The 24,397-nt window shown below is 43.2% G+C and overlaps 1 protein-coding gene across 1 annotated transcript in view; it reads left to right on the top strand.

The window, feature by feature from the left end:
* PLCG1 (phospholipase C gamma 1) overlaps window positions 1–24,397 on the top strand; it is a 226,712-nt gene that overhangs the window by 191,000 nt on the left and 11,315 nt on the right. The window contains exons 29-31 of the mRNA XM_085892672.1: window positions 16,506–16,673; window positions 19,514–19,602; window positions 23,636–23,931. Coding sequence (XP_085748798.1) covers window positions 16,506–16,673; window positions 19,514–19,602; window positions 23,636–23,931 — 553 coding nt within the window. The remainder of the gene's footprint in view (window positions 1–16,505; window positions 16,674–19,513; window positions 19,603–23,635; window positions 23,932–24,397) is intronic.

The raw sequence follows: 24,397 nt of genomic DNA, 5'->3' as shown, positions 1-24,397 counted from the left end.
GGTATATTGCTGGGGCCCTGTGGATGTGCCTTTTCAAGGTTTGATATTAATCGGACAAGTGGTTCCCAAGTTATGGCCATTTATTTACCAAACCAATGACAGGACATTGCAATGACATCACAATTCTTCTTTAAAAAAAAAATAAAAATTTGCACGTACGGCCACGCACGTACAGGCACGCACTCGTTAACACTAATGATGCTAAAAACATGATTATACAACAATGAGACGTGGGATATAAAAGTTGCCCCAAAACCAAACTGTTTTAAGGTGTAAAATACATATTCATGGCTAATAGAATCGAAAGTTTTCTCTTGGTCAAGTCAAAACAAGCCAGCATTCTGCTTTTGAAGAGCACAGACATCCCACAAGTCCCGAATTAAAAATAGATTATGAATAGACCGATTTGGAATACAAAAAGATTGATCAGAATGAATTAAAAAGCTAAGAAAAGGCTTTATACGATTTCCAAGGGCCTTGGAAAATATTTTGTAATCTGCACAAAGCAGAGAAATAGGCCTCCAATTCTGCAAGGTCTGGAGATCTCCTTTCTTTGGGATAAGGCACACGACTGCACAGCGACAACTTAAAGGTTACAAACCATCTTGTAAACTAAACTTAAAAAACATCTAAAAGTGTTGGTCCAAGCAAATCCCAAAATGTTTTATAGAATTCAACAGGTAAACCATCAAAGTGAAGTTATTCCTATATTGCTGACAGAAGACTCGGATATGTGCTTCTATATAATCCCACCATTGACAAAGATTTGTAAAATCGTTCCGTGATTCTAGAATTTGAAGCCATAATTTTTTAAAAGATGATTTAAAAAAGGAATCATTTAAAAGAGAGGTGTTAAAAGACCAATGATAAGTATATTCCTCTGAGGATGAGGAAAAGAAAGACACATTTTCATGAAAAAATGATCAGAAAATCCAGATGGAGTGATGTCAGGAAACCTTACATGATTTAAAAAAGAGAGATTAATGTAAAATTTATGAAGCCTTGCAAGCGACAAGTTATTTAACAAGCAACGACACCAAGTAAATTGTTGGACGTTCCCGTGCTGTAGTCGCCAAACATCACCAAGATCATGTGGTAACAAGAGTGTGGACAAAGGCCTAGCATGAGCTGGGTGAGGTTCAGGGCTGTTCTGATCTCTGACAGGATCCAATGTACAATTAAAATCACCACCTAAACACAATAGGGTATCGGGGGTGAGATGATTAAGAAAAGTGAAGGAATCCGTGAAGAAAGCTGTCCCGACTGCACTGTCACTTGGGGGCATAAACATTGACAATTAAAATCCGATGGTGGTTACATATAAAATCAATTACAACTAAATATCCAGGAACAACTTCTTTAAAAATAAGAGAGGAGATGGGAAGATGTGCAGAGATATAAAAAGCAGAGATATAAAACTCACGGAGGCCGTGTTACTAAAAAAACCAAGTGCCTTTCAACTTCAGCCTCCAGTCTGCCATGCAATTCGCAGTCGCACGAGTTTCTTGTAAAAGAAGAATATCTACCTTTACATTATTAATTAGCTGCATCGTTTGAACTTTACGTAAAGGATTACGTCCTCCGTTTATATTTAAACTTGCTGTAATCATAATCAAGAAGTTTTTATGCAATCAAGTGCTTCCTTGCTTTAAGAATAATATTTTTTTCAGTCTTTTACAAGAAGCGCTGGAAATGGCAACATCTTCCGGATTCTTAACAATTATTTGTCCTTTCTGGACAAAAGCACGCAAGTTGGCGAAAAAGTAATTTAGATGTGCAGTACTCGCTTTTTTTCGAGTAGTTTTTTTGTAAAAAATCTAAGATATCGGAAATAGAGATTAAAGTATCATCGAGACTACTATCTGGGGGGAGCTCCTCGCCAAAAGCACTCGACGTTTCAGAGGAGCAATACTCTGAATCATATTCCTCATTTTCCTCAGGGCCTTCGCCCATTTTCTCAATCTCCATGGTTAATTCAGGAGGAGGGACTAAAGATGTAAAAGGAACACTTTCAGTAGTTACATCCCTGGGTGTGTCATTAACGATAGTGATGGCAATGTCGCTATATTTAACAGGAGCACTACAAGGCCGAGATGACTCAGAAAGTATGGAGGGGGTAAGTCCAGTCTGGGGGGGACTGGTAGTAATAGTTAGAGGTTGCAAACCAGGGAGGGGGAGGAGGAGGAGGGGGGGAGCAGGGAAGGAAGAAGAAGAAGAGGCAGGAGGGGCAAGGGGAGGGGGAGGGAGAGAAGAGCGAAGGGAGGGGGAGGAAGGGGAGAAAGGTGTAGGGGGGAGGGTAACATTAGCGTTGTTATAAGACATTTTAGAGATACCAGGTGGTTCAGACGAAGAATCAACTGGTGAAACCGAAGCACATGGGGCCTGTGTTGTGGGGCAAGTCTCCACAACCACCTGTGCGAAGGAGCGAGGAGCCGCTGAAGCAATGAGGATTTTTGATCCAGGCTCAGTGGTGTTTTGAGAAGGGGAAAGAGATCTTTTTGTACTTTTATTAATCAGAGTAGGAGCAGATGCTTCATGGGAAGCTTCTGCTTCTGTAATGGGAACATTATCTGGGACGGGGAGTTGTTGAGATGAGGAGCCATCATTACCAGTTTGATTCGGCAGGTCTTTGGGGCACGATCTTTTAACATGGCCGAATTCACCACAACTATAACACACAAGGGTTTCTGTGTTCGCATATCCCATATAAGTATGTCCTTCGATTTTAAAGGGAAGGATTGCCTGAAACCCTGAAACACCTGGTGGTACAATCATATAAACAATCCGACGAAACAACATGATGTGTTTAAAATTATCATTCCGACTACGGAACGGAATCATTGGTAATGAGGATGCAACCGTACCGTATCGTTTTAACTGGGATACAGTCTGATCACATTTAAGCCTGGTGTTGGTGCAGTGGTTAGGGCAGCGGCTTGGGATCCAAAAGGTCCTGAGTTCAAGCCCCGTTGGGCCACTGAATTAATACACCAGGGGGTTGACTCAGCCTGTCATCCTTCCGAGGTCGGCGAAGTGAGTACCAGTGTACTGGGCCGGTGTATACCCCGGTTAAAATAGGTGTACCATATCCTTGTGTCGTAAGAGGTGACCAGGGTTGCGTCAGGAAGGGCATCTGGCGTAAAACATGTGCCAAATCACTATGCGGATTATAAGGATGATCTGCTGTGGCGACCCCTAACGGGAGCAGCCGAAAGAAGAAGAAGAAGAAAATCTGATCACATTTAACGAAGGGTGGTAAATTTGAAATCACAACTTTTTTGCCGGAGTATCCAGAGAGGAAAATGGAACATAAATATCGGAATCAAAGAAAAGTCCACGCTCGACGACTTGAGCAACCATCGGCACTTGAGAAACGAAAAAAACAATCTATTTGTTCATACGGGAAACCGCCTTAACATTCTCACTCCAGATAATCTCACCGACACCGACAATTAACTTCTCCATGTCGATCTCCGATGGAAGAATACAAACAAAGCCATGTTTCCTGGTTAGCGCTTTAAAGGAAGCGTACCGCGAACTTTCACCCGCTATGACTCTTCAATGGCCCGATGGATAAACATAAATCGGCGAACACCGTTCAAACTTCGACGGGTCGTGAGAAAACAAGAATAATTTAAACGAAAGGAAAAGGTATAATGAATCCAAAATAAGTAAATAAATAAATAAACGCAATAAACTCATAATGCACAACAGTAGATCGGCACGGGCACCGCCCAAAGCACAACAAACGTCCCGAATACTGCCGTAAATGCTCTTCTCGCCCTCCCTCTAACTCGGGGGAAAAGGGGGCACAAGAGGAGGAGTGCGGAAGAAAAAAAGCTGTGCAGCTGGTTAAGGTAGACAAGAGAGCACAAGGGACAACACAGAGTTAACACACGCACCAACACGCTGCCATGACACTTGCACACAGAGCAACTAGCCACCAGGGAGAGAGAGGGAATGAGTGAGAGAGAGAGAATGATAATGAATGTGCAAGAACAGCACAGCAGGTTTTTGGGCATGTGGGCTGACGCCATCCGGTCCAGTAGCAGAGTCAGAGTCGAGATTGAAAGAACCTTCTCAGGTGCAAAAGACAGAGTCTAGGAGCAAGTTGGGCACAGCCGGGAAGGAAGCATACCAAAAGTGAGGAGTTGGGGACACAAGATGTGGAAGCAAACACAGAATGATGCATTCAGCCTTCTGACGAGCGGAGTCTGCTGTGGTACCATTTGAAGAGAGGGAAGGGGAGCATGCTCCAGAGATGGACTAAACAAGGTGCTACCAGGTGTTGGAGGAGGGAGACAAGTTTGAAAGTTCATTTTTGAGGTTGGGCAGATGTATTTTTGTTTGTTTGTTTTTATCTGGCTCTCCTGAGAGTGGACACCATTCTTGAGGACTTTTTGGAATGCACTGAGATTGCCTTTGGTCAGATTTGCCTTTCAGGAAGAGAAGGCAAGTTGTTTCAGAGCAAATGCCTCACTACAATATTCAGTGTACCATGGGTGGGAAGAATGGTAGGATAATTGAAGACGAGTTTTGATGAATCTTCATAAGAGAGAGCAGGTTTCTGTGGAAGAATTCCCAGGCTGAGTTAATATCAGGGGCAGTAGATATGGGAGATTAGTCCTGAAAAGAGATGGCTACTTGCCGTCCCTGCCAATCTGCTTGAGTGAACTGTCATACTTACCGGTGTTGAGGCAGCTCTTTGAGAATATCCAGAGAGATGTTGACTTTCACAAGCATATGATCAGATGAACCAATTGGATCAGAGGAAGAGCAGGAGACATTTGCGGGAAAGTTAATCACCAAGTCCAGAAGGGAGGATTTGCCATTGGAAGAAATCCGGGTTGGAAAGTTCACAGATTGAGTCAGTCCCATGGAGTCACAGAAGTCCTTTGCTGAAGTGCCATGGCTGGTGAGAGAGGTACCAACACCCAGCCAAGTTGCGTGGTAACAATTGAAATTGCCACATATGAGGAAGAGAGAGTTGCGATGAATGGTTAAAAGTTTGTCCATATTATCGGAGAGAAAGATGTAGATGGAGTCGTCACTGTTTGGAGAACAGCACAACACACAGGTGAACAAGAGGTGGGAGCGGAGGGGAAATTGTAGGCAGCGGTACTCCTGGGGATTGGGAGGTGTAAGATCAGTAAAACGGCAGTGAGAAATGGAGTTACTGATGTAAAGTGGAACTCTGCCACTGGGACGTGGTTCAGGCCTATCAAATTGGAGGAGACATAACCGGGAAGAGACACTAAGGAGTCGGAGACATCCTGTGGGGGGAAATATTATGTTAAACAGGTGTCTTGTTTCTCGGCAGCTTGGATTGAGAGACCTGTCCGGTTAGAGCAGATACCTCAGATGTTTGAGGTCCACACATTTAGAGATGGGTGGGGGGGGAGGGGGCGGTTAATGAAGAAACATTTATATTTAATGTCGAATCGGTTTAGAGAAAGAGGAGGGATATTGAACCAGGTGCAGTATGAACTTCAATTGAAATGACGATCATTCTGGAGTGCAATGTAGTTTTTTGTTTGTTCCAATTTTTTGAAGCGAGGAGAGGAAATAGAACAAAGATAGGATAGAGTTGAGGAAATAGAGGCAAGATACCCGGGAATACACTCAGGACAAAAGCTATACTCAAGCTAAAGCAGGGCACACTTTCTATCTGAGGAAGGCCTTGAAAAAGGTTGTTTCGGTCTTGGCCTTACGAAACGAAAAGCATAAAATGACGAATGAATTAACATGAAATATTGCACAGAACGAAAAAGCAACACATTGAGGAATGACATGCACAAAATACGACAAATCCGGTTTGGAAAACTCAGCTTTGATGAGGTGGAACGAAGCATTCCAAATTTCACCATACATGTGCAAATAACCCAAACTGGAAGTCAAGAGAGCAGCTGCCATGGGATTCCCCAAAGCACTTGCAACTGGACATGACCGTAGTCACTTGTGAGGTGATGAGTGCCAGGAGCAGGTAATTCTTTCTTTTCTGGATCTGGTCTTGGTCGGGATTCAAGCTTAAATGCATAGCATCTAGTGGCCTGCTCAAGTGTTTTCGGGTCTTTTAATTTACCATAACAGATGACATGATATCCACTGTTCTCGGGAAGACCTGCAAAGAAAATAACTAATCATTACTCGACCGATATTAGGGACACAGATATTACGAACAGGTTATAAGGTTCCCTGTCCTATCCTAAGTTGATAGCAGCACACTTTGGAAACAAAATCCACAACAGCTTTTACTGACTTAGTGATGGATATCACTGTGAAAGCAATGAAACCTATGGCCTTGCGAACTATCATAGCAAGTCTTGTTTACAAAGTGTGCTGCAATCAACAATATCTATATCCAGACGGATTTAAATACTAAAATCACAAAAGTGATTTGGATTTCCGGTTCCGGTTTTTGAGGCGATGGCTGGTTCTCTCAGGGGTCTCTGCCGACTTTCTCAAAGATAAGTTTTTTGGTCGTTGCTTGTCATTTTTTTTTACTTTATTTTGTTGCCTCTGTGTATTTACTGTGTGTTCCTAGTTTGGTTTTGTTTCAAAAATTGGGCTGTTTGGTGAGTTTTCGTCGGTCTTATCACATCAGGTTTCCCTGAGGCCTACCCGTATTCCCATCTATGTGCACGATCGTGTTTATTATCTTGCCAAAACGAAGTTTTTGCAAGATATGTTAGTCAGTCTGTATGTTTTTTTTTTGTTTGTTTGTTTGTCTGTAATTATGAAAAAAAAATTCTGCAGAGCACAGTTATCATTGGAAATTTTTGTAACTTCGCATATCAGAGGCCTATAGAGGTCCCTTTCAGTGCACAAAATTTTGAAGGTCAAGGTCAAAGATCAAGGTCACTTTGTCGCAAATCAGGGGAGTCGACGAAACCCTTATCTTTTGAGTAATTTTGATCGGATCGTCTTCAAACTTCATGGGAATATAGTTCATGGTCTGGCGCTCAGCTGATTAATTTTTGGTGGCGATTGGCCTTGACCTTCATGGTTAGCACCTAAGGTCAAACATATTTGACCCCAAGGTCAAATTTTCAAGTTTTAGGAACCATATCGTGTAGGACCTCAAATTGAACACCTCGATGAGTGCTTTCTAGATATGTCAAGCTTGAGACATTATGACGTCATTTGGTGACGTTATGAGGCAAATGCATATTTTTCATGGTTACTCTGTGGAACGATTCTCATCGGAATCTCTCGTAGGCAGATATTCCTCAAGGAGTCGCTCCTGGTGGATAGCAGCTCTGTTCACCTCAGTGTGACCTTAAAGAAGTCACACGTGGTCACCTTTTGGCAAGATACGGGTCACCCTGCGGGTGACATTGGTTTATTTGTATTTTCTCCTTATTACCATCAGTTTTTATTTTCACCACTTTTCCCTCCACCCTCCTTCTACCACACCCCAACTATACCCTCTATTTCATGTCTTAAATTATAAAAAAAAAAATACAACAAAAAAAACCTTTTCACTTCTCACCTTATACCCCACATAACTTCCTGTACCTACTCTTCTTCCTTCTCTCCCACCCCCCTTCCTTAATCTTCAAAAATAAATAAATACGATCTCTTACAATGCTTCAACTTCCCCTCTTCGCCCGGTTCTTCTTAAAAATATTGTGTTCAATCCGACCTTTCTTTCATCCCATGTCGAAAAATTCCATCTGTTACAAAGCTTCCTTTCTCCACTCTGTCAATTCTTCTGCACTCCATCAATCCTCTAATGTATTTAAACAAATCTCTGACCTACAAATTTTTGCAATCCCATTTTGCAATGTTTGTTCGTCTTCCATTATTAATCGTTCTTCTTTTCCAACTTCTGTGTGAATTCATCCCACCTCCTTAAATCTACCTCCTCCTAACTCCTTCCCTGTTATACCCTCTCCTTAACCCTCCCATCTTGTCCCCCATCCTAGCATCTCTTCACTGTCCTCTGCCTTACCCCCCCCTCCCTGCCTTATCCCCACTCCCTCTTTACTCACCCCTTCCTAACAGTTCCCACTCTGATATCCCAATCTGTATGGTTTTCAAATGTCACACAATCATTCAGCACACTGCTCAATATCTCTAACATGCTCTCTCTTTCCTCTCATCACGTCTCCCCCTCTTCCCACCTCCTCAAATATTGTTCTTCCCCCTGCCCGCTCCCACGTCTACCATGACCGTGCCTGCTCTCATCGTCTCCCCTCCCTCTCAAAGCTTCCCTCTCACTTCACTCTTCCCCCCCAAGTTTCCCCCTTCCACTTGTCAAAAGCACCCCCCACACCTTTCTCCCTCCTCACCCTTCTCAAAAGCTACCCCACACCTTTCTCCCCTCACCCTTCTCCCCCAAATGTCACCCCTCACCCCTCCCCTTCAAATCTCCCCTTGCCTCTCCCCTTCAAATCTCTCTCCCCACTCCCCTTTCTCCAAGCTGCTTCCCCGTCTTCCCACCCTCTCAATTCTCATCACACCTCCCCCTTTTCCCATCCCCTCAAGTTTTTGTTCCACCCCCTACCCTCCCTTCTCCCTCCTCCCCCATGGCCATCCTGCTGTCATCATCTCCCCTCTCCCTCAAAGCTACTCTCTCACCCCTCCCTCACAAAACAACTGCCTCCTCCCTCTTCAAAGCAAACTTCTCTCTCTTCCCCCTCACCCTTCTCCCTCAATTCTCACTCCTCACTCCTCCCTTTCAAATCTCGCCCCTCACTCCCCTTTCTCAAAGCTGCCAACCTCCCCCAACCTCTTTCTTCCAGCTCATTCCTCCACCTCCTCCAATCTCCCACTTCCCTTTGCCCCTTCTCTTATTACTCCCCACTGCTACTCATCCCTTCACCACCGAGCCCTTTGTCCTCCATCTGACCCTCGCCCCGAGCTATTTTACAATCTGTCAACAACTGTCACTACCTCCAGCTCTCCCCCCTCACACTACCCTCCTCCCCCGCTGTACCCAAAGCCTCCTCCCCTCCCTCTTCCTCAAACAGAGTGGGGCTCAAACATCTGGGGCTTTCGCTCTAACCTGACTGATCTTTCCATACAGGTTGCCACTGACAAACCAGACATAATCTGCCTAACAGAAACTTTCCTCCTTCAAGATATATCTCTGACACCTTAGTATCTCTCCCTGGTTAGGCCTAAGTCACATTTGCCATGGCGGCCGTGGGGTCTTCAAAATCTACGGCCACCAGCAATTATAGGGCGGCCGCAGTATTTCCACGGTCACACAATGTGGCAGTCACATATGTTTTTATTTTTCGGGGAGCCGCACGGCATATTTATAAATTGTGGAGACCGAAAACGTCGGTGTGCCGTACAGTCTTTGATTTGCTGTCGCACAGTGACCTTAGGGCGTTCCTGCGGCGGCCATATAATTTTCAAGGCAGACGCAAGGTGCCCGCAAGGCGACCGCAGGGGGGCCCGAAGGCGAACGTGCAGCCAGACGGATGGTAAGGAGTGGGTTCTTTTTTTTTTTTTTTACTAGTTTTTTTTGTTTCGGCTTGTCGAATTGCTACGGGGAACGTAGAAATGAAAAAAGTTATAACTCCGCGTTATAATTCCACGGCGACCTTACGGCCTGTAAAATATAGCCATACAGCATAGGGCCACCCTGAGGCCACCGCAGAAACTCTGTGGCCACCGCACGTTACTGTCAATTCAGAGGGCGTACGGCCGCCGTATCCTCGCCGTAGAGCAAATGTGACTTAGGTCTTAGGTCTTAGGTCTTAGAAATTGTGGAGACCGAAAACGTGTGGTTGCCGTACGGTCTTTGATTTGATGTCGCACGGTGACCTTAAGGGGGCCCTGCGATGGCCATATAATTTTCAAGGCAGATGCAAGGTAGCCTCAAGGTGCCTGCAAGGGGACCGCAGGGGGCCCTAAGGCGAACGTGCGGCCAGACGGACGGAAACGAGTGGGTTAATTTTTTTTTTTTTTACATTTTTTTTGTTTTGGATTGTCGAATTGCTGCGGCGAACATAGAAATGAGAAAAGTTATAACTCCGCGTTATAATTCCACGGCGACCTTACGGACTGTAAAAGATAGCCAAATGGCGTAGGGCCACCCTGAGGCCACCGCAGAAACTCTGCGGCCGCCGCACGTTTCTGTCACTTCAGAGGGCGTACGGCCACCGTATCCTCGCCGTAGAGCAAATGTGACTTAGGCCTTACTCCCTACTCCAGGATGACAGACCTGAGCCTCCTCCTGGTGGAGGAGTTGAATTCTTAATCAAAGACTCTATTGCTCACTCTCCATGCACTGCCCTCACTCCCCCACACTCCCAGGAATACCTTTGGAAATAGCTTCCCTCCACTCCCACCACTTGTTTATCTGTGTGTTTTACCGTCCACCAAACAGTGATGACTCAATTTACATCTCACATGCTGAAAACATGGACCAACTTCTATCTTCTCATCCAAACTCTCTCTTCGTCACTCAACCCTGGACATGCTACTTTTGCTTTCCCCAAAATGGATGGAGGTCCTAAATGCCAAACATGAGATCAGAGCTATCTCCCTAGACATATCACAAGTTTTCGATATGGCCTGGCATCCCGCACTGCTTTCCAAACTCTCTTCTTATGGTATCCAAGGCAATCTCCACGAATGGCTCACGGACTTCCTCTCCTGTCGCAGTCAACACATGTATATTAATGGAATTCTGTCATCTCATCTCCTCTTCCCGTCCAGGCTGGAGTCCTTCAAGGCAGTGTTCTTGGCCCTGTGCTTTTTCTGGCTTCTATCAATGATCTCTCAGATTCCCTTGAAAATCCTCTTTATCACTTTGCTGATGACTCCACCCTCTGTCGTACCATCTCTCATCCCTCTGAAAGGCAAGCAGCAGCCTCTTCACTCTCTGTAGACCTGGATAAAATCACAAGCTGGTCAAACACATGTAACGTATCTTTCAATCCTGACAAATCTCACACCCTTACCATGTCTCTCCGAACGGACCGTCTGGAACCCCCCCTCCCATTTACTTTCTCAACAATCCTCTTGAAGAAGTACTTTCATTCAAGCTCGCCTCCAAAGCCAGTTGCTAACTGGGAATCCTACATCGTGCAAAGTCGTTCCTTGGCACACCTGAGCTCCTGACCACGTACAAAGCTTTCATCCGCAATCTGATGGATTACTACTCCCCCCCTGCTTATTATTACTACTACTCCTGATTACTACTACTATAGGATCATTTGTATCTCCCGCGATGAAGCTGAGTCTTCGGGTCTCTCACCGGAGGCAGGTCAGTGGTCTTTCTGTCTTCTACCATCTCCTCTCCGGCCTTGCCCCACCCCCTGCTCTGTCTGTGATCTGTCCCTGCCCCCCCCCATATTTCCGCGGAGTGCTCAAGGTCCGTCAAAAACCCCCTTATGGTAAAACTGCCAAAATCAAGAATCACTGCTAACCTTCACTCTTTCATTCCTCTTTTTCCCCACCTGTGGAACAAACTCCCACACTCTCTTCAATCCCACTGTTCCATCCAGGTCTTCAAAACAGCTGTGCACCACCATCTCATATCTTCCCCCATCCAAAATCTTGATCTTTACTTCCCCCGTTAATCCACCCCAAATCCACCTCCTCTATATTCCCTGTTGTCCTTCCTGAAAGTCCCTGTAGTACCATCTTGTTTACACCATGTATCCCACCCCATCCCTCTTCCTTTCACAGATCTTCTATTGTCTTTGTTCCCCTCTATTTTGTGCATCCCTCTCCCACCCCTCTTGTCTCCTGCCAAGTTATATGTTTCTGTGTATTAACTCTTACACGAGCCTCGACTTGGTGTAAAAAAAAAAAGTTACAAAAAAATGAAGCGTGTGTCCATCTGTCTATGTGTTTTTTTTCTTTTTTTGGGGGGGGGGGTTGTGTGTGTTTTTGTTTCACAGATCACAGATGCCAGAGAAGAGGACGAAGTGATATGATGAGTTGCAATTATTACATTCTTCATTGAAAACCTCATTGTTGGGAATGACTTGTTCCTCAATATCCAACTGAGACCAGTTGGAAGCACCTAGTTCCCCAGGCAAAAATAACATTTCTTTCCTGTCGTAATTCTCTGCAGACTGCTGTAGTATATGAGAGTACAACTCACATATACTACAGTTCTAACTGTAGCATTTTTGCCTGGGCTTTCATTCGTGCCCAACTCTTTTCATCGAATGTGATCACATTGCTCGGGTTTTTATCATGGAAATTAATCAAACACCGGATTTTATGTCTATCTTGTGCTCGATACGTCTTCTCCATGGAGGCCACCATGTTGTGACACTTCATCGAAAATAGGAGTTGATATTCATGCGTGGAAGAACCAAGGCCTCTGATTGGCTGGCATGGATAGGCATGCACTTCAAGAGTGACAAAGGTTTAATCTGAATAAATGTATTTTTGCAATGGAATATCGAGTGTGGGATTGCATCATTGCATTTGGTGTGTCTAAAACGTTATATAAAACATCCACTTCCACATATTAATGTGATGGGTGTCACAGGATTGTAAAATAGAGCAAGTCTTCTCATGGCCCATTTAACTTGGCTCATCTTGAGACCCATGGCTTCTTCATGGCTACTTTGCTGAATTTATTTGTACATGTAAAGTTGGTTGTTTACTTCTACAGAGGCATTTTGTTTCAGCATTTCTCATACAAACCACTCTGAAGATGCAAATCTCTGATTGAGCATTTCTTTCACCTCTCTTCTCCCCCAGGTCCCCTTTTTCTCTCCCTTTTTTTTCTCAATTTCATGATCTCTTGTTATGTTTATACAGTGCCTTCAGAAAGTATTCACATCCCCTCGACTTTTGTTACATTTTGTTGTGTTACAACCTGAATTTAAAATTGATTAAACGAAAAAAAACATTGTCACCCATCCACACAAAATTCCCGATAATCACAAAGTGAAAACGTTTTTAGAAATCTTTACAAGTTAATTAAAAATGAAAAGCTGAAATGTCTTGCGTCAATAAGTATTCCGCCCACTGAGTCAATACTTTGTGGAAGCGCTTTTGGCAGCAATTACAGCTTGGAGTCCTCTTGGACTGTATCAGCTTTGCACATCTGGGTTTGGGGATTTCCTCCCATTCTTCCTTGCATATTTGCTCAAGCTCTGTCAAGTTGTATGGGGAGTGTCGGTGAACAGCAATCTTCAAGTCATAACAGATTCTCAATGGGATTCAAGTCTGGGCTTTGGCTGGGCCACTTAAGGACTTTCACGTTCTTGTTCTGAAGCCATTCCAGTGATACTTTTGCTGTATGCTTGAGGTCATTGTTCTATTGGAATATAAATCTTTGCCGCAGTCAAAGGTCTTCTCAATTCTGAATTTGGCTCCATTCGTTGTTCCTTCTGTCCTTACAAGTCTCCCACTCCCTGCCACTGAAAAGCATCCCCATAGCATGGTGCTGCCACCACCATTCTTCATGGTCGGGATGGTGTTAGGTGGGTGATGAACTGTGCCTGATTTCCGCCAGACATATCGCTTTGTATTCAGGCCAAAGAGTTCAATTTTCATCTCATCAGTCCACAGAATATTTTGCCTTGTGCTCTGAGTCTTTCACGGACCTTTTTGCAAACTCCAGGCATGCTTTAATGTGCCTTTTTCTCAGGAGTGGCTTCCGTCTGGCCACTCTCCCATAATGCCTAGATTTGTGAAGTGCTGCAGAGATTTTTGTCCTTCTGGCAGGTTCTCCCATCTCTGCCAAGGAACTCTGTAGTTCAGTCAGAGTGGTCATTGGTTCTTGGTCTTCTCCCTGTCCAAGGTCTTTCATGCTGAGTTGCTCAGTTTGGTTAGACGGCCAGCTCTCAGATGAGTCTGGGTAGTTCCATATTCTTTCCATTTCCTAATGATGGAGCTTGCTGTGCTCTTGGGAACTTTCAACACTCTACAAGTTGTTTTCTGCCTTGTTATGTTATGTTTTCTGCCTTTCTGCCTTGTTACAAGTTGTTGACATGCACTATCAACTGTGGGACCTGATGTAGAAAGCTGTGTTTCTTTCTCAATCATGTCCAATCAATCAAGTTTGTCACAGGTGGACTCCAATCAAGTTGCAGTGACATCTCAAGGATGATCAAAGGAAATTGGATGGACCTGAGCTCAATTTGGAGTGTCGTAGCAAAGGGGTTGAATAGGTGTTGACACAAGACTTTTCAGCTTTTTATTTTTTAATAAATTTGTCAAAATTTCTGAAAACGTGTTTTCACTTTCATTATGGGATATTTTGTGTCGATCGGTGACAAATTTTGTTTCATTTAATCAATCTTAAATTCAGGCTGTAACACAACAAAGTGTGACAAAACTCGAGGAGTGTGAATACTTTCTGAAGGCACTGTATGTATTCCTAGCAAATATAACCCGTCACTTCGCTGACACAAATATTAAACGGGGGGAGAAAGAGGGAGGTGGGGGGAGGCGGGAGAGAGGAGGTGAGAGAAAGAGGGAGAGGAGGGAGAAGTAGGAGGAGAGAGAGAGAAGGAAGGGGAGGGGGAGATAGAGGAGAGAGGTTAGAGTGAGGATGGGGGGAGAGGAGAAGTGGGGAGGGAGGGGATTCTAGCTGTTGTGACGCCCAGTTTAACGTCCATCCAAGAGACGGCACACATATTGAGGAATCACCCTGCCTATGAAACACTGGGATGACAGTTTATGGCTGGGTCAGGATTTGAATCCAAGCCAGTCAGCTAATAGCGAGCATGCATACCTCCATTAATATATTTTCATTAATCTTTTACAAAGAAAGCAGATTGCACAACAAGGTGAAAAAACTCCATTCATAATTGCCGACAAAAAGACCCCTATGGACTGGATTGTCATGGTTTGCAAAAGCAGCTTCAATCCCGCTGGTTAATTATTTTTGTTGCACTCCGTGAAGTTCCACTTTCTGCACATTCCTTAATCTTTTCTTCACTAAATATAATCTTCCAAACACTCGAAAAAGTTAAGTTTAATGCTTTGCTTCAATAAATGCTCTTAGTTATTTTTTTAAAAATCGCTAATTTGTTAAATTTTTCAGTTTTCACTCCAGATTTCGACACTTATTTACACCACGTGATCCGATTCTCAAATCCGATAGAAGATTTTGACTATATACTTAAATTAGTCCGTGAGAGTATATAATGTTTACAAGGCAAGGCATGTTTGAATTGGCCGAATCAATATGACGGCTAAGACCGCTGTGACGCGAACTTGAGCTGACCAAGGAAAAGCCTTTCATGGAGGTAAGCCGTTAATTGTCTTCCAAAGCGGTGTTTAAATTAACCCAAACACCCAATTTTCATTCATGCACTGCCTTGTATTTCCCTTCGTATGCATACAAAGTTTCAAGCTGCTAGGTTTCATGGTTTTGGAGTTATGGAGGAAACACACACTGACATTTATTATTATAGATTGTGCGCGTCAGTCAGTTCTGACTTTTTAGACTGGATTTTTAAGTCCATTCAAAGTGACTAGAAAACCGACGCCGGAGCCACAATGTCCCATAGCAGTAGGTAACCGGTGCTTTGGTGAACAGAATGTCTCTGGGTGGCACTGCAAGACAGCAACCAACATGAGCCACGCAGCAAGTTAGGACATGCAGACATTTGGAATCAGGCCTGAATGCCAGCTACAATCACCTCCTTTTTCTATGATACCAGGGGATATTTTAACATCCACCAGTCACCAATGCTGGCCGGTGGCTTCCCCAGCCTAAAGTCTCATTCGACGGACAGTGTACTCATTGATGCAACACTCACAAATCATCAGGGTAACAGTTAATAGATGCGTCGGGAATCAAACCAAACGCAGACTAGTTATCTCAAAGGCAAGTATACCACCTCTGAGATACCCTGCCAGCCCTAATGTCTTAATCTCTCTTTCTCTTTCTCTTTCTCTTTCTCTCTGTCTCTCTCTTTCTCTTTCCATCGCTCTTTCTCTCTCTTTCCATCGCTCTTTCTCTCTCTTTCCATCGCTCTTTCTCTCTCCATCGCTCTCTCCATAACTCCATGGTGCAGTACATGAATGTTTAACATCTTATTCGACCCTCAAAATCCACAACACCTGAACTTGTCGAGGGTTTAATGTTAACGAAAATGCACTTTGTATATTTCATATCAAGGTTAATTCTAAAAATGTGCAAGATTAAGCACTGCATAAACACTGCAAAATAATAATAATAATAATAATAATAATAATAATAATAATAATAATAATTAATAAAAAATGAGCAATGCATCAAACCAAGTTATACATACATATTTTTTCCCCCTCTCCTTCTTGCTTTGTATGATTACATATGCTTCATGCAACTTCAGGTTATGAAGTTGCATCGTTGGTGGAACATCCGTCATTGTACAGTTTTCTTGATAATTTTGAACATTTTTGCTCAGCCTTATCATAATTCTCTGCTTTTAGCAGCCTTCTCTCCCCCGCTTCCCCCTCCCTCCTTCGATATTTGTAGAAACTGTACTCTTTACATCTGCATTTGTGATTGGTTTTTGTTTTAAATCCTTTCCTTTCTCTATCTTTTTAATTCTAATAATTTTGCTTCCCTCCTTCAGCTGACAATGGACTTAACCCTGTTTGGGCATGTAAATCATCCCAGACTATCTTCGATGTTAATAACCCAACTTTCGCTTTCCTGCGGTTCGTCATCTACGAGGAAGACATGTTCAGTGATCCAAACTTCCTGGCACAAGCCTCGTTCCCTGTAAAGGGGCTGCGTCCTGGTGAGGAGAGACCACGTTAATGCAAATTTAGGTTTAAGGATAGATGCAAAGGAAAGTTTCATGTTGGAAGAAGTTTGAGGAAATTAAAAAAGATAAATTGAGAGGATGGAGTAATGGATTTTAAAAAAAAGAAGAGAATTTAAGAAGTTGAATGATTTAAAAAGCTAAATTGATTTGATATATGTTTATATAAGTAATGAAAACCACACACACACCATTCAGATTTAAAGAAACCCTTTTCTTTTCCCTGGTTAAATCTTCCATTGTTAAATCTAGTATCAACACTGTATGAAGAAACAATAGATGAAATTGACAGGACGTTGATTGAGATATGGTAACCACCGTGGGAAGTCAAGAGAAATTGACATTTCGGGTGTTAACCCTTAACGAAAGATTAATGCCCGAAATGTCAATTTCTCCTTGCTTCCAATGGTTCCCATGGTTAACATAGCCTGTCAATTTCATCGATTATTCCACCTGTCCGCCGAAGCAGTCTGACACTGGTGTTCACCAAGAAAACTAGTTCTTCATTCTATATAATAGATAATTTGCAGCATCATTTAAACTAACAAAGATGATCCATGTGTTAATCTCCATTGATAAATAAAGAGCACATTTGTTGAATTTGGTAAATCGATGTCCCATCTGGTTGTTTCCTTCACCACCGAAGGTGGATTGAGATTATGTTTTCACCCCTGTTTGTCTGTCTGTGAGCAGGATATGTCAAAATGTTTTTGTTGTTGTTGTTTTTTGGATATCTTGTCGAGGCTCATGTGAGAACGAACACACAACGCACAGCAAGGGGCGCATGAGACAAGAGGGGCGGCAGTGGGAAGGACAATACAGTGGGGAACAGACATAGGAGATCTGTGGAAGGGAGAGGGATGGGGCGGGGAACACGGGGTAAACAAGATGGACATTACAGGGACTTTCAGGAAGGAAGGCAGGGAATTTGAAAGAGGTAGGCTTGGCGTGGATTAACGGGGTAGAAAAGATCAAAGATTTGGATGGGGGATGATAAGAGGTGGTGGTGAACAGCTGTTTAGAAGGCCTGGAGGGAAGAATGGGATTGAATAGAGTGAGGGAGTTTATTCCAAAGGTGGGAAAAAAAGGAGGAATGAAAGAGTGAAGGTGAGCAGTGATTCGTGATTTTGGTAGTTTTACCAGAAGGGGGTTGTTGGCGGACCTTGAGCGCCCTGCGGAAATGTGGGGACAAATCGCAGAGAGAACGGGGGGGGGCAAGACTGGAGAGGAGACGGTAGAAGACAGAAAGACCACCAACCTGCCTGCGGTGAGAGAGTGAGAGGCCCAAAGACTCAGCCTCATTGCGGGAGATACCAATGATCTGAAATGCCTTGGTTTTCACAGCGTAAAGCCGAGAAAGGTGGGAGGCAGGAGCACCAGCCCAGAGGGGAGAGCAGTACTCCATCAGGCTGTGGACGAAAGCTTTGTAAGTGGTCAGGAGCTCAGGTGGGCTGATGAAGGACCTTGCACGATGGAGGATTCCCAGTCGGCGACTGGCTTTGGAGGTCAGATTTGAAATGTGGCTTTCCCACGAAAGGTCATGGCAGATCGTCAGACCCAGAAGCTTGAAAGAAAGGACTTCTTCCAGAGGATTGTTGAGAAAGTGGATGCAGGGGTTTTCCAAACGGTCCTTTCGGAGAGACAAAGTGAGAGTGTGAGATTTGTCCGGATTGAAAGATATGTTCCACGTGTTGGACCAGTTTGTCATTTTATCCAGATCTGCAGTGAGTGAAGAAGCTGCTGGATGCCAGTCTGAGGGATGACAGATGGTACAGCAGAGGGTGGAGTCATCAGCAACGAGATAAAGAGGATTTTCCAGAGAGTTGAAGAAATCATTGATGAAAACCAGAAAAAGAACAGGGCCCAGAACGCTACCTTGAGGAACTCCAGCCTGGACAGGTAGAGAGGATGAAAGAACTCCATTTAGGGCCACATGTTGACTGTGACAGGAGAGGAAGTCTGCGAGCCATGAGTGGAGATGGCCTTGGATACCATAGGAAGAGAGTTTGGTGAGCAGGGCAGGGTGCCAGACCGTGTCAAAAGCACGCGATATGTCCAGGGATATGGCTCTGTTTAATGTCCGGCATTGGGGACCTTCATCCATTGTTGGGAGAGCAGAAGCAGCATATCCAGGGTGGAGTGACCTGGTCTAAAACCAAATTGATGATCGGAAATCAGGCCATTGGAGAAGAGGAAGGATTTGATGTCTGAAGCGATGATGGATTCCATAACCTTGCTGATGATTGGGAGAAGGTTTATTGGTCTGTCGTTGCTGGGATCTGTTTTTGCACCTTTTTATGCAGGGCAGTAATGTTTGCTGATTTCCAATCTGTTCCTGTTATGGACAGATTCAGAAGATATTTGGTGGACAGGTTGGGTGTGTGAAAAGAATGAATTGAATAGATTTTGGTGAAGATCCAGACTGTATACGAGAATTTATTCAAATTTCCCAAGTGATTTTTCACCATTGAGGGATGGGGCCAAAAACATACATAGCATGATATTTCAAAAAGTTTTGGATAGATTTGGGCGAAACTTGGTGGATGAGTTGGGTAGTTGACCAAAACAAGCCGATGAGATCTTGGTTAAGGTACGGATGCATATCTGGGCTGTCAGTGGGTAAACTGTTACAAAACTTATACCAAACGTCAACTGTTCAGCCTGGCAGAGGTATGCACTCTACCAAGTACCGCTCTCATTCAAAAATGTTACCACATTGGATATAGCTCAGTAGCACATGCATGAAACTCACTTGGCATTGCCTGATTATTCCCTGAAATGACATTATATTTGAAAACTTGGCTGTGCCTCCTTAGGTTACCGCAGCATTCCTCTTCGAAACAGCTACAGTGAGGAGTTGGAGCTGGCAGCTCTGCTCGTCCACATTGAGATCATCAATGCAAAGGTAAAAACATTGTCCCATACGAACTTGCATCTTAATTAGTTCGTATTAAACTCACATGTTACATTTTCTAATCTTTCTCTGAAATCAGATATGATTGGTGTGATCAAGAAGATACAGGAATCATATTTTTATGAATTATTTTATTTTTAATCTCATCATCCCTCGCTAAAGGTTGCTGCAGCATTCAACCATATGTGGTGATGCAACAAATGCAAATTTTTTGCACAATCCCTCTCGGGTTACAGCTGCACATTCAGTAATGATGTTCTCTGTGTCTTATTCAGATCTCTAGGAAAGCAGTAAGTGAATATTAAATTGTTTTGAACATATAAAATCTGCTAAAAAAAACCCAAGGCATGCGTAAACAATTTAATTGAACGTTTCTGGGTTTTTTATTCGTTATATTTTTTGTTGTTTTGTGTTTGAGTTTTTCACAATCGCTAAAATCCATGAATAGCAATTTTATCAGCGTTTTCAAATACTAGGGTGGATTGAATGATTAATTTGTTCTTGGGTGACAAATAATGCAGATAATATTTGTCACCTATGTTTTGAAAAGGTTGTGTAATCCATACCAGTCATTGCCCATTCTGCTGCTTATTCAAAAGGGTATCCAATGTCCTTTTGCCATTTTCTGAACAAGCGTGACATTCCAACTTAATCACCACCTCACTCATAGCTCGTTCTTCAATCAGCTGTGCCTGTCCTGAATCAAATAAAAGACCAAATACGGCATTGGAGTCATCAGGATGGAAATATGGAATCATCAAGAGGAACCTGGATGCGATTCAGGTTTCGGCTGCTCCTCTACGCTAAAAGTTAACTGGGTTAAAGAGAAAGGGGTTTTGATAATGTGTTAACAAATCTTCAATGTTCAACTGAGGTTTTGTAAGAGGTCCAGGAAAAATAACACCAAGTTGAGTTAAATGGTAAAACCTTGATTGTCCAGCAAACAACTCGGACAGATCTTATCTGGATTTTAAAATATAGTACAACTCATACACACTACCGGTCAAAAGTTTTAGAACACCCCCATTTTTCCAGTTTTTCCTGAAATTTAAGCAGTTCAATCCAGTGAATAACCTGAAATGGTACAAAGCCAAGCGGTAAACTACCAGAGGTTAAAAAAAAGTTTAGGATACCAATAACTGAAAAATAATGTAAATTTCAGAGTTGTGAAAAAAAAGTCCCTTTTCAGGAAACAAGTAATGGGTTAGCAACTGCAGCGGTTCTGCAGCATTGGAAGTAAATTAAGCCTTGAAAGTTGATGAAAACAATTCCTACAGGTGTCCCAACTTTTGTTGATTAGTTACAAACCCTCTGTCTGTATAAAAGCAGTGTTGGAACAGACTGTGTTGCTGCACCGTCTGAAGCATTATTTGGACAATATTGCACTGCAGTAAGTAGTAGATTGCTGTCATAATGGTGAGGAAAAGACAATTAACAAAGAAAGACAGACAGACCATTATAACCATTAAAAGTGTAGGTCTTTCCTTTTGAGAAATTGCAAAGTAAGCCAAGGTGTCAGTGAGTACAGTTTCCTACATCATCAACAGGAACTTGGAAACTGTAGGAAACTCTGACAGGAAGAGGTCTGGCAGACCCAAAGCCACAACACAATCAGAAGACAAGTTTCTGAGTCAACCGCTTGTGTGATAGACGGCTCACAGGACAGCAGCTTCAAGCACAGCTTAACACTGGTCGAAGTAAGGAAGTCTCAGTTTCAACTGTGAAGAGAAGACTTCGAGCTGCAGGTTTGACAGGTCGAGTGGCAGTAAGGAAGCCGTTGCTAAAATGGCAAAATAAGAAAAAGAGGCTTGCCTGGGCCATGAAGCACCACGAGTGGACTACTGTAAACTGAAAGAAGGTCTTATGGACCGATAAATCAAAATTTGAAATCTTCGGTTCATCAGGCAGGGTTTTGTACGCTGTCGAGTTGGTGAAAGGATGGTTCCTCAGTGTGTGACACCAACTCAAACATGGAGGAGGAAGCGTGATGATCTGGGGCTCTTTTGCTGGATCCAGAGTCGGCGACTTGCACAGAGTGACTGGCACCCTGAACGAAAAGGGCTACCACAGCATTTTGCAGCGCCATGCAATACCCTCTGGTCTACGCCTAGTTGGTCTGGGGTTCACCCTACAGCAAGATAACGACCCAAACATACCTCCAGACTGTGTCAGAACTACCTTCGAAGAAAAGAACATGATGGTAGGCTTCAAATCATGGAATGACCAGCACAGTCTCCAGACTTAAACCCCATCGAGCTGGTTTGGGATGAACTGGACAGAAGGGTGAAAGCAAAGCAACCGACAAGTGCAACACATTTGTGGGAACTTCTGTAACAGTGTTGGGAAGAACTTTCCGAACAATATTTGATTTCCATTGTAGAAAGAATGCCACGAGTATGTTCGGCTGTTATATCTGCAGAAGGTGGCTACTTTGATGAGTCAAAACTTTAGATTAAATTTTGTTCAACAAAACGATTCCAGGATTTCTTTTTTATCTGCAATTGTTTATTTGTTCTATGCTTTAATTTCAGAGTACATTGAAACATTAAACTGCTAAAATTTCAGTTAAAACTGGAAAAATGGGGGTGTTCCAAAACTTTTGACCTGTAGTGTATGTACGACAAAAAATCGCATACCTCTGCAAGGCTGAACAGTTTACATTTTGTTTCCCACTAATGGGCCAGATCTGGATCCAGACCTGAACCAAAATCTAATCGGCTTGTTCTTGTCACCAACCCAACTCATCCACATAGTCTTGTCATAATCCATCCACAGATTGTTGTGATATCCTGCTCTACTGTATATCGTTTTGGCCCAATCTCTCAATGTTGAAGAATCACTTTAAAAATTAAATAATTCCCTTATTGATATTTTATATTGATGTTATTCTTATTGATTGATAATTCGGATCTTCACCTTCACTCTTATTGATAATTCGGATCTTCACCAAAATTGAATCAATTATGCCTTGTCACACACCCAACCTGCCCACCAAATTTCATCTGAATCTGTCCACAACTTTTTGAGATATCCTGCATGCAGACAGACAGACAGACAGAGATGGGTGAAAACATAACCTTCACCTTCGGTGGCAGAGGTTAAAAAAGTTCTGTGCAAGAGTACTCATACACTAACATGCATGTGGTCATCAAACAATGATTAGTAACTACTACAACTACTACTTGTGTGCAGCCTTGAGGCTGCTGGATGCATCACTGTTTAGGTATGTGGTTATACTGCTGATGCAGTGCCCTTATTACCAGTCACTTGTATTCATTTCACCAACCTCAGAAGAATGACAGGCTGAGTCAACCCCACCTGACGTTAATTCAGCAGCCACAGGGCTCAAACTCAGGACGCTCAGATCCCAAGCCAGCTACCCCAACCGCTAAGCCAACGACAGGCTTTATTTTTATTAGTAATTATTGATTACTCTGCCTGGGAGGGGGGGGGGGACAGTCAGACTAATGCATTATTTATAATTGTGTTGTACTTTTTTCATTTCTGCTAGCATCCATTGTCACCTCTAGTACTGTATATCCTTTGTAGTGCTTTTGTTTTGTAGGTAGCCTCATGTCGCAGTGACATGGTATAACAGTCAGCCAGAAAAGGCTGGCATCAGGAAACACCTAATAATGGATTTAAGTGCTCTGATTTTTATCAATTGCTAGTAATTACAACAGTTTGAGGTTACTTTATGCCTGGTGTTGGCTTAATGGTTAGGGTGGTGGGCTTAGGAACCGAGTATCCTGAGTTCAAATCCCACTCGGCTGTTGAATTAATACCAGGTGGGGTTGACTCTGCCTGTCATCCTTCCGAGGTCGGCAAAATGAGTGCCAGCATGCTGGTATCCTGTGTCGGAGTGGCGACCCATCCAGGATTGTGCCCAATAGCCAAGGAGACTGCTTCGGCAGCACCAACGCTCTGCACAGAGTATGGTCCCAGTGGATGGATGAGGTTACTTTGGGTAATTCTGTCATTTATTGTCGACCACCACCCCACTCACCCTACCCTCACCCCTCAGGAGGAAGAAGATGATTTGTACTTGTCAATCCAGCAGCTTCGGGATCGACGGTGTGAGCTGAGCACTCGGCTCTCTGTATTGGAAAGAAGTGGAGTAGTAGGAGAAGTTGCAGGAGCTGCTGATGGTGGAGATGTTGGAGAGGATGATGGAGGCAGTGGAGGAAATGGAGGAGGAAGCGGAGCAGGGGGAATTGTGGGAGATGAGGGTGCAAGTGAGACGCAGCGGCAAGATTGTGAGGCCCAGCTCCATGCTACCCAGCAGCAACTCATGGAGCTGACGGAGACACGAAACCAGAGGTTATGATGAGAGGGATGGACATTTGATGAAATTAAATTGTTATTGAGCCCAAGTGCCAATGACCACCCAGGTGGCATTTCATGATCACGTCATGAGATTAATAATTGGTTTCCATAGGAATGTACAGCAATCGGAATATACTTAATCCCTCTTCAACGTTTCTGCAACAATACATTTTATGTATCCCCCACAAAAAGCAGTCAGGGCTTGTGGAATAACTGAACAAAATAGGGTGGCAACTGAATGGGAGATGGAGGGGGTGTTAGAGAAGAAGTGGCCTTTAATTTATTTGCCGTTCTCATATATTTATATATATATATATATATATATATATATATATATATATATATATATATATATATATATATATATACATATATATATATATATATATATATATATATATATATATATATATAACCCTCCAATGTCGCTGGGTTAGGTTCCTGGAAAATGTTGCGATAG

Source organism: Eptatretus burgeri, chromosome 8 (genome assembly GCF_056783735.1).
Source record: "Eptatretus burgeri isolate ZD-2024b chromosome 8, Ebu_testis_v1, whole genome shotgun sequence".
NCBI classification, from domain to species: domain Eukaryota; kingdom Metazoa; phylum Chordata; class Myxini; order Myxiniformes; family Myxinidae; genus Eptatretus; species Eptatretus burgeri.
Note: the sequence above shows the minus strand (reverse complement) of the source record. Positions and strands in the feature narration are given on the sequence as shown.